Here is a 10,645-nt window from a genome sequence, read left to right as displayed (position 1 = left end):
GGGCGGGGCGGCCGTAAGTCACTCCGCTGCCGCAAGTCGCCGCCGTCGCTCCGCTCCTCTCTAGGTTCAGATTAAGATTTTCCGTCAGAAGGCCGCGCAAGTGCACTTGCGCCTCGCCGTTACCATAGCGACGGGGCCTCCGGACCGCGGATCCTCGCTGCCTTGTCAACATCTCTGAGCGTCGGCAGCTCCGGAGGCCGTGGTAACTGGCGGGTAACTAGGCTTTGGAGTGGGATTTTTAAAACACGTGTCTTTAAAGCTGTCTTGATCTGTCAGAGGTTTAGTCTTCGTTCAGTCTTAATGCTTGAGTCAGTGGGTCAAATTCCGTTTATTCCGATTACTCGAGACGCTGTGTTACTTTATCTATTCGACAAGCCCTTTGTTCTGATAGAAAACAGACTGTGGATGAGCACAAAGAAACCCCAGGCCGACAGACTTGTCAGGATACTGCCGAAACTAGGTGATTATACCCTCTGACTCAAATGGTGCTTCAGAGACCTAAGCTGTGTATGTTGAAGCCGTATGCTCTCAACATTAACTTCTAGGCCTTCTGGGAGATTTAAAAGAAATTAAAACATAGACCCAGCTCCAAGAAGCTTGCAGTCTAATTGTAGATACACACGAAATACTAAAAAAAAAAAAAATGTGACTATGTTGTGTAGCGCTGAGTATAAGTGTAATAGGATTCAGTGGGTGAGGATATAAACAAGTAAATAGAAGGTGGAGAGCTGCTGTTCAGATGATCTCAACTTGCTTCTCCTAGGTTTGGCTAGGATTAGCATCCAAGGCCTCCACTTACTGACATTCTGTCTTCCAACCTCTTCACCTAGCCTTCAAGTTCATTAGCAAATCAGCTGCTTTCTAGGTTATCACAGAGTTTTCCAAAGATTTTTTCCAATGGGTTTGCCACTGAATAGCTTAGATAACTACCCTTATCCTTAAAGTTCCCAGGAATGATTTTCTTGATACTTGCTGCTTGACTGCTATGCTAGTGACTTACATTTTATGTTTTTATTATGGTAGGACCTAAGTCTGTACAAGTCGGGATAAAACTAGTCACATGGGCTCCAAGTAATCATAAGGAGTGTAGGAATTATACTTTCTGGAAAACAGAAAGCCAGAAATACTTGATGAACAACATTGGGAAGTATACCACAAAGCACTCGCAAACATGACACCAAAACACAGTATTTGTGGCAGGCAGGGGAAAAAAAAAGGAAAATGACTTTGAATGGAAATGTAGACCTACTCCAAGGGATAAAGAACACGGAAAATGATATATATGTGGGTAGATACAAAATACTTCTCTTGAAAAATTTCTTGAAGAGATGATTGCTTAAAGATAGCAGCAGAAGTATATATAACAACAAAGTAATGCAGAATGTGAGAGGGGAAATAGAATATACTTCTGTAATTTTCTTGCATTAAAAGTGGTATAATGTTATTGAAGGCATGCTGAAATGTTAAGATGTATACCTTAAACCTTAAAGTAATCCAAGGCAACATTCAAGGTTGTATAGCAATAAACCAATAAAGGAGATAAAATAGATTCATAAAATATATTCAGTTGTTTGTTTCAAAAGTACAGAATAAGAACAAAAGGGGAATAAGAAATAGATGGCACAAATAGAATATAAATAGCAAGAAGGCAGATTTACGTTCAGTCATATCTATCACATTGCAGATACTGCGTGCTCAGTCACAGTCTGTCCGACTCTGCAACCCCATGGGCTGTAGCCCACCAGGCTCCTCCATCCATGTAACTTTCTAGGCAAGAATACTGGAGTGGGTTGCCATTTCCTGCTCCAAGATCATATTACATATAAATAATCAAAACACTCTAATTATAGTCAGAGATCATTGGGGTAGATTTTTAAAAGCAAGACTTAACTGTATACTGGTTATAAGAAAGCTACATTGGATATAAAGGTTAAAACTAAAACTGTAGGAAAAGATAAATTATACTAATACTAATGAGTAGAAAGTAGCTATGTAAATTTTAGAGTAGATTTCAGAGCAGAGAATATTACTAGGGGTAAAGAAAGATAAGAATAAAAATTTATCCAGAGTACATAATACTACTAAAAATTTATGAGCCTAAAGAGTTTGAAAGTATGTGAAGCAAAAATTGGCAGAATAGAAAAGAGAAACATGTTCATAATTATAGTTGGATATTTCAATATCCTTATTTCAATAATTGATAAACTAGTATACAAAAAATAAGAACATAGAAGACTTGAAAAACTGTCAATCATCTAATTACATGTATAGAACACGTCACCCAACAGCAACAGGATACACATTCTTTTCAAGTGTACACAGAACATTTACCAGATAGTCCATATTCTGGCCATAAACAGGTCTCAGTAAATTTAAAGGAATTAAAATAATACAAAGAATGTTCTCTGATAACAATGGAATCAAGAAACCAGTAACAGATATTAATAACTAGAATATTCCCAGATATTTGAAAACAAAATATCACTGTTCTAAAGGGCTTCTCTGGTACTTCAGATGGTAAAGAATCTGCCTGCAATGCAGGAGACCCAGGTTTGATCCGTGGGTTGAGAAGATCTCACGGAAGATCCCCTGGAGAAGGAAATGGCAACCCACTCCAGTATTCTTCCCTGGAGAATTCTATAGACAGAGAAGGCCAGCGGACTATGCTTCATGGGGTCACAAGGAGTCTGACAAGACTATGTCTATCACTAACAAATAACCTGTGGGTGAAAGAAGAAACCAAAAAGAAAAAGTTTAACTGAAGGAAATGAAAATAGAAAATTTCAAAATTTGTGTAATGAAGGTAAAGCAGTGCTTTGATTGAGATTTATAGAATTAAATGCTTATGTTAATAAAATAGGTATCAAATCAATGATCTACGCTTCTATTTTAAGAAACTAGACAAACAAAAACAAACCCAAAGTGAGCAGTAAAAAGGAATTGCCAAAGACTGGAGTTGAACTCAAATAAATAGCAGAAAATTTAATAGAGAAAAATCGCTGAAACCTAAATATATTTTCCAGGAGATTAAAATTCTTTTGTGGACTCCCTTGCTCATAAGATAAATTCTAAAATCTTTAACTGGCTTCATGTTCCTGCTTGATTTAACCACTACTTAACTCTTTCTGACCTGGTTTCTTTTTTCTGTTTTTTAGATTTTCTATTTTCCTTGCTGTTGGCACATGACCTTTGTACATGCTGTTTCCTCTGTTTGCCCCCTTCCCAGATGTTTCAGTGTCTTTGCTTCCTACTCATTTCCACCTAGTTAATGCCTGCTCATCCTCTATATTTTGTCCTAGTCTAGTGTACTCTCCCCTAACCTGTAAACTCCACTAGGACAGACACTGTATTTGATTTGCTCACCATTTTATCTTTAGTACTTAACACATGCGTGGCTCATGGTGGATTATCAGCAAATACATATTTTTTGTATGAATGAGGTAATTCTACTAATGGATCTTTTTGCTTAGGATGTGACCAATTTAAACATTACTCTTTTTCTGTATCTCATGAATCAATATCCTGAAGATTGAAAGATCACTTATTCTTGGGCTTAGGAGAATTGAGAGAGAGTATTTAGAGGTTTCACCATTTTTTCGCTGTTGATAGTTTGCATCCATTTCTCTGTGAATATACTTTGATTTATGTACTCGTGCTGGATAGTTTCATCATTAAGACTACTTTTTGGTTTGGTTTGTTGTATCATCCATATTAAAGAAGAAACTTGGCACAACTTGTGCCAAATAAACTAGTTTAAAATGATAAATTGGGGGAATTTAAGAACATTTCACTCACAAATACCTTATTTTGCAGTTTAAAGGTAGTGTCAATATGTCAGTGATTGAAAAGTGAAATCAATGGCTCAACACTCTGATTTTAAGAATTATGCAAAAAGATAAGAGAACTTGTGCTGATTGAATTTTTGTATCCCAGGCATTAGCTTTTTATTCCTCAAAACAACTCCGTGATGTAGAATTAGTACCATTTTACAAGCTTAATGATTTGCTCAAAGTCTCAGAGCTAACATGGTGTTCAAATTTAACCTAATTCTGATGCTAAAAGCCACGAGTTCCACACTGCCACCTCCATAAATAATTCAAACTGTTAAAAAACATTTTGCCATCCTAAGGACCAAATGTTTGGTCCCAGCAATATATCAGCTAATAATGGCTAGCAATTAATCAGTTTATTTGACCATGACAGTTAAATGGTTTCTCTGAGCTAAAATTGTGATAAACTCTTCACAAATAGCACCCTAGTTAGACAGAGAAGGTAGAATTAAGGTTTTGTCTAATGTCAACTTAATTATGTAAAATGCCATTTTCCTACTATATAAAGCATATGAAAACAGAACAGTGGGAACTTAGCATAAAATGTAGGTAGTAAAAAGACTTTCATTAAATGTGCAAAATGCTCACTAGCATTTAATAGTTCAGTCATTGCTAAGAAAACTGAAAAAAATTGATTAGCTGAAAAGTAATTTTCTGGCTTAAGAGTTAAACTTAAGTATTACACTTAGTACGGTAAGCTGTTGATACAGAGATTGGGAGAGAGAGGTTGGTCCAGAAGATAAGTTTCAGCTTGATGCTGGCATTACAAATTGAGACATTTTATTCTCTAGCAGGTAGGAAACTGTATGAAGGAATGTCTGCTGTCATAATTTCTGGGCGTCACTGGGCTCTTTGATCATCATTCATTTGGTAAAGATGGTATGAACAGAGGAGAATCTCAGAGTTCAGGGAACAGGAGAGGACCGTGTAAGATGTGTTCTCTCTTTCTCAATTGTCATTATTCCTGTCATTTAGGAATTTCAAGGCTCCTTTGAGGAAACAAGAAATAAGAGGTAGCCCAGGCATTAAAGAGAGGTGGTAGAAAGTCCTGCACAGGAAGAACTAAAGAGAAATTTGTAAAAGTGCAGTTTGAGGCCTTTTCAGTGGGATGAGGAATAGGTAGATTGAATTAACCTGGGTTATTAATTAAGGGAAAGCCTGGGAGACAAAGATAATGAGAAAAATAGCATATGAAGTGAGAAGAATCTCATGTGATTTTGTGCAGATTAGATGGTTGATTTAAAATAGAGATGCAGCATTCATAGATTAAAATATTTAATATTACTAGAAAACAAGGCCGTGACAGCAAGAATAAAACCTTCATATATACTTCAGAGACAATTTTTCGCTGAGTTTTAGCTTGTGCTAGAGCTGTGAATTGTGATATTTTATTTGTTAGCAGGTAGGAAACTATGTGAAAGAATCTTCTGATGTCACAGTTTCTGGGTGTTACTGGAACATTTGATCATCATTCCTTTGGCAGTTCCAGCCTTCCCTGGAAGGTCAGTAGAAGCAATTGATTTATTCACCTCTAAGGAATCAGACTGGGCCTATTTCGGTAAGTCTATATACCAAATTAGCTGAAACTTAATACTTACATACAATAGTTAAACTAAGCTATAGATTTTTACTGTGGTTTTACTAACTTGTCATTGAATGTGACATTTTTTCCCCTTAATAATTGATACACAGTCTATAAAAACTACTATAATATTCAAATTCCAAAGCTTTCATAACTTAGTTTTATTATTACCATCATAAATACTTATTAGGCATAGATTACTGCACTAGGCATAAGAAACAGTTATGAGATAGTTTTCACTTTTCCGGTCCTTCGCTGAAGACATGTGAATTTATACAAGATAGAGCTACTATGCTCAGATGGTAAAGAGTCTGCCTGTAATACAGGAGATGGATCTTCTGGAGAAGGGAATAGCAACCCACTCTAACACTACTATCTGGAGAACCCCATAAACGGGAGCCTGGGAGACTACAGTCCATGGGGTGGCAGTGTGTCGGAGACGACTGAGTGACTAACATTTTCACTTTTACTTTCCCAGGCACTGTTCTAGGTATTAAGGATTTAATCCATGGTGACAAAGACATAGAATGAGAGTGGGGGGGGGAGGGACAATAATTAAGGAAAAACGTTTACAGAATTTTAGAGCACTGGTTCTTAACAGGTGGAGATTTTTCTCCCCTTTTCTACCAAGAGACATTTGGCAATGTCTGAAGACATTTTTGACTGTCACAGGTTTGGGGCTAGGGTGCTATTGGTGTGTAAGTAAATGGAGGCCTTGGATGCTACAGAACTTCCCACAAGGCACAGGACAGCCTCTTCCCTCCTCAACAAAAAATTAAGTGATCCTAAATGTCAGTAGTGTTGCAGTTGAGAAATCCTGAATCAGAGTGATGATAACTGTTACAAAGTAGTAATGGAGTGCTAAGAAAACATATAATGGAGGGTTATAAAAGGCACCTCTGAGAAAGTGAAATTTAAATTCAGACTTAGTGAATGATTTGGCCCTAACAAGTAAAGAGTGGGAGCAGTGAGGTGGGGAAGAATTCCAAGCAGAGACAACAGTGGGCAGGCAGTAAGGAGCTTATTTTGTGTAGCTGTGTGTGTATCATACATATCTTATATATACATTGCATTATATTTGTATATGTATGTAATGATGCTCAGCAACTGCTGAGTAATAATAATTAACATCTATTGAGTGTGTACTATGTCTTAGGTGCTGCATTTTACATGTATTACTTTGTTTAATCCTCATTAGTACCCTGGAGGTGGATACCATTACTAAGCTCAGTTTATTTTTGAAAACATACTTGGAAAAGTATCTTTCCTAAGATTACATAGTTGGGAAGTGCCAGAACTGGGATTTGAATCCAGGTCAATCCAAGTCTCCCTTGGCTCTTTCTTAACTAATGCACTGTAAATGTGGAGGAACAGGGTTACCGAATGATCACCAGGGACAGAAGGAATAGCTGTAGATTACTGGATGATCACCAGGGATGGAAGGAATAGAACAGTGTGATATCACAGTAGATACCACTTAGATGTGAAACGGCTGTTTATCTAAGGAAGAGAAGTGCTTAGATAGGCAGAGAGGCAGGGAGGTCAAGTCTGTTGTTGTCATAACCACTCAAAGTCATATGGTTATTTTTTCATATAACAGAAATGGACTTCAGTTATGTTAACCATAGGGCACAGTTTAATTTTATCATCCAGTGGCCATTTTAATTTTGCTCAAGACTTAAAATTGTATGTAAAGGAGAGTTATATACATAGAGTGTGTATGGTAGATCTTTAAAAATGTCATTTTTCAGAATGTTTTTATGTGCCTGTAGCAGAATTAATGTTAAGAATCCCGAAGAGCTTTTTGAAAACAGTTCACCTCTCATCTCCTTTATTTTAACTTTCTAACCTAGGTTTTCAGTGAATTATGCCTTTTCGGTTTGGGACTCAGCCAAGGAGGTTTCCAGTGGAAGGGGGAGATTCTTCAATTGGGCTGGAGCCTGGACTGAGCTCCAGTGCTGCCTGTAATGGGAAAGAGATGTCACCAACCAGGTAAAAAGTCTTCTTAACCCTAATAACTGAAGAGACATATAATGGCTATCATCAATATGAGCTTTAGTTAACATTCAATTAGTAAGAAAGCAGCCCTGGAATATTACTGTTATTAAATTGGTATTTTTTATAAAGCCTTTTTTTTTTTATGTCGACCATTTTAAAAAAAATCTTTATTGAATTTGTCACAATATTGCTTCTGTTTTATGTTTCCATTTTTGACTGCAGGGCATGTGGGATCTTAGGTCCCTGAGGAGGGATTGAGCCCACACCCCCTGCCTTGGAAGGTGAAGTGTTAACCACCAGACTGCCAGGGAAGTCCCATTAAATCAGTCTTAACACGGCCTAGGTTTTCTTAGCACAGAGTCTGTGTATTATACCTCTGTAAGTCTGAATGGTAGACCATTTTTTTGGGGTAAATATTTATCTTGATTTTTTTGTTTATAGTTTCAAGATTATATAACATTCCATCAAATAAGCAAACCTCAGTGTATTTTATGTGCAGGGCACACTGTTCTAGGCATAAAGCTATAAAAGATGAAAAAACTCAGACCTCAGATTTAGTGTCGCTTTGGCTTTTACTTGACATTTGGCAGAAGTTAAGTGATATAGAGGTGAAGATTCTATGAAACAAAATCATTTTTGCAAAATTGAAGAAAACTATAATAGTTTTTCTGCTGTTTACCATAGCAAATAGTACATTGGTTTGATTTGTCATGGCTTGGAAATTTTCAGAACATGAATTTAAACTTAATAAGGAAGGTACTTTAAACATCAGAGTTGTTCAGGTATAAAACAAATGACTGTGAGAAATAGTTATCACTAGTCTTTAGAGATGTGTAAGGTTGGGTTATTGTTTGTTGGGGATGTTAGAAAGGAAATTCAAGCACTCAGTGTATTTTTTGACTAGATGTCATTTAAAGCTCTTTTAAACTTGAGATCCTATCGACATTTGAATAGTACATGGAGTCATATGTTCAGTTTTATATTTTTCCACAAATAGTCTAGTTTTTAATTCACTCAACTGGAGTGATTTTAAGATACGTATACATATGAATTGCCACAGTATTATCACTTAGGTTTACAACTATGCACCTCCCCCTCCACTTTTCTTGGCTGTTAAGTAATCACTGCATACCTTTCAGGATGAACATATGGAGGGTTATCTTTATATTTATAAATATCCTTTGATATAAATATCCTTTGATTATGGCACACCATTTAGCAACAATTTCTTTGCAATGTAAGTCTAAAATGTCTGCTCCGTTAGTGCCACTGTGTTATAACTATTTTCTGACATTGATAGATTTCAAAATGACTTAGCTGAATATACATTCAGACTTTGGTGCTCTGAAAAAAAATTTCCTTTTCTATATCTAACTACATGTCATTTGTTGTTTTATTTAGGCAACTCCGAAGATGCCCTGGAAGTCATTGCCTGACCATAACCGATGTGCCCATCACTGTCTATGCAACAATGCGAAAGCCACCTGCACAAAGCAGCAAGGACATGCGTCCCAAATAGCACCATTAAGTCTTTGTAGAGGTCTGACTAGGTCAAGGGTAATGGGCCAGTATCATCTTATGATCTGGTAACAAATAAAAGCGGTGGCACCTTTGGATGATGACAGTAGTTGAAATATTTACTTTTAGTTGGGAAAGACAGAAATGTAGCCTGTAAAACGTGTGCAGTGATAAGTCATCAGTTATGTTTGACAGATAAGACAGAATAATATTTCACAGTTAGAAAGCACCTTCGAGATCATCTTGCTCACAGTGGATCATTAATATCAATAATTCATGGTGAAGCTTAAGTCACCTTGATTATCAGACAGGAAGGGCTCCTCCTCAGTGCTTAATGTGTTTTGGGTTGGTTTCCTTTGCTTATATTTGAATTGCTACTTAGCCAAACCCTTTCACTTGAATACTGTAAGCCAGTTTCTGTCTTTTGACAATGTTCTGCTCAGGAATGATTATACTGGGAGAGAAATGGAGCCCTGTGGGTTATGCATTTTGGAATAATACCCGAGACCAAAGGAGATTCTTAGTCCATGGTTAATCTGCAAAGCATATGCACTGCTATCATAAGGGAGCTCAGGTTTTTGGTTAACTTTATTATAATGAGGTCAAGGCTGTGATTCTAACCCCAAGGAATAATGATGTCTCCTCGTCACCCTCGACCTCAAGTCCCAGCCAGTCATCTTGAAATTGTCTGTAGTTAGTATTGAGAAACTTCAGATGGATCTTTTTATTTGATTAGACTTAAGGTTCAGTTTTGAGGTCTAGGCCAGTCTTTTCTGTTTTCTTTTTCTTCTTGTAATGGTTCCAAGAAACTCAGCTTGCTTTCTTTTCCTCTTGATGGTTGTCACCCTTCCTTCTATAAAATTTTCTTTTCTCCAGAAGACTGACTTTAGTGTCAGATAGTTTCCCCAGTTTCTTGTCTACTTTCCTACATTACATAAGGCTTATCCATAAGCCGTCTTAAATGAAAGGTTTATTAGCTATAGTTACATGGACATAAATGCATGTGTGCTACATGAGGTGAAAAGAAAAACTTTTCATCAGGGATTTATAAATGGAGAAATTCTGAGAGCTCACATAGTGGTGAGAGGTGTCTGAATTCCAACCAGCCAGATTGGAAAGACTTTGTGAACATGTGTGGCATTGAATAGAGACCTCAGAAAGGTCATATATCTTAGTAGGAGGTCTAAACTAGCACTAGACTAAAAACTAATATACGTGAACATTAACAAAGCTTAAAAATAAGACTTGAATCAAGGTGATTCATGAGTAACTTAATTATCTGCCAAAAAAAAATTTAAGACTCCTTAAAGGAAGAGAACAAAATCCATAAAGGAAATTGACCAAGGCTGAGGAGAGCATGATGGGAATGGAGAAAGGAGTCATGAAAAATTCCTCCGAGCTCATACAAGGCTGGGAGTAATTTGTGTTTCAACCATAGTGGAAAGATCATTTAATGATATATCAGTTAGATACTGCCTAAGTGCAGGTGGGTCTGGAATGGAGGATAGCTGTGGACTGAAGGCTGCTCTGAATCTGCCCTAACAAAGCTTAAACTGATTCCAAGTAACTAAACTGCATCCAAGGAGGGGAAATAACCTGCCATCCCATGATTTGGCAGATTATCAGGCTTTCACCTCTAAAACTCATCTACAACTCTACCCATACCATCCCACCCCTGGTAGAATCCTCTGGGGATGGTGTCCTCTGGTGCTATGAA

At 37.1% G+C, this 10,645-nt stretch overlaps 1 protein-coding gene across 5 annotated transcripts; it reads left to right on the top strand.

Moving 5' to 3' along the window:
- The first annotated feature begins 96 nt into the window (after positions 1–96).
- FAM229B (family with sequence similarity 229 member B) lies at positions 97–9,029 on the top strand. Of its 5 annotated transcripts, none has more exons than XM_020890406.2 (4): positions 97–202; positions 5,230–5,332; positions 7,266–7,404; positions 8,812–9,029. In XM_020890406.2, the coding sequence occupies exons 3-4, from the start codon at positions 7,280–7,282 to the stop codon at positions 8,927–8,929; spliced, it is 243 nt and encodes an 80-aa protein (XP_020746065.1). In that variant the 5' UTR covers positions 97–202; positions 5,230–5,332; positions 7,266–7,279; the 3' UTR covers positions 8,930–9,029. The 5 variants fall into 5 exon arrangements, with proteins under 5 accessions (XP_020746065.1, XP_020746061.1, XP_020746063.1 ...); XM_020890402.2 differs by having other exon boundaries at positions 5,230–5,388; XM_020890404.2 differs by having other exon boundaries at positions 99–202; positions 5,233–5,388.
- Positions 9,030–10,645: the final 1,616 nt, after the last annotated feature.

This window comes from Odocoileus virginianus, chromosome 19, assembly GCF_023699985.2.
Source record: "Odocoileus virginianus isolate 20LAN1187 ecotype Illinois chromosome 19, Ovbor_1.2, whole genome shotgun sequence".
Lineage (NCBI taxonomy): Eukaryota > Metazoa > Chordata > Mammalia > Artiodactyla > Cervidae > Odocoileus > Odocoileus virginianus.
The sequence above is the reverse complement of the archived record's forward strand: the minus strand, read 5'-3'. Positions and strand labels throughout refer to the sequence as shown.

Coding starts and splice junctions, on each gene's coding strand:
- FAM229B (XM_020890406.2), top strand. CDS start 7,280: ATGCCTTTTCGGTTTGGGACTCAGCCAAGGAGGTTTCCAGTGGAAGGG. Junction 7,405..8,811: donor AAAGAGATGTCACCAACCAG/GTAAAAAGTCTT, acceptor TGTTTTATTTAG/GCAACTCCGAAGATGCCCTG.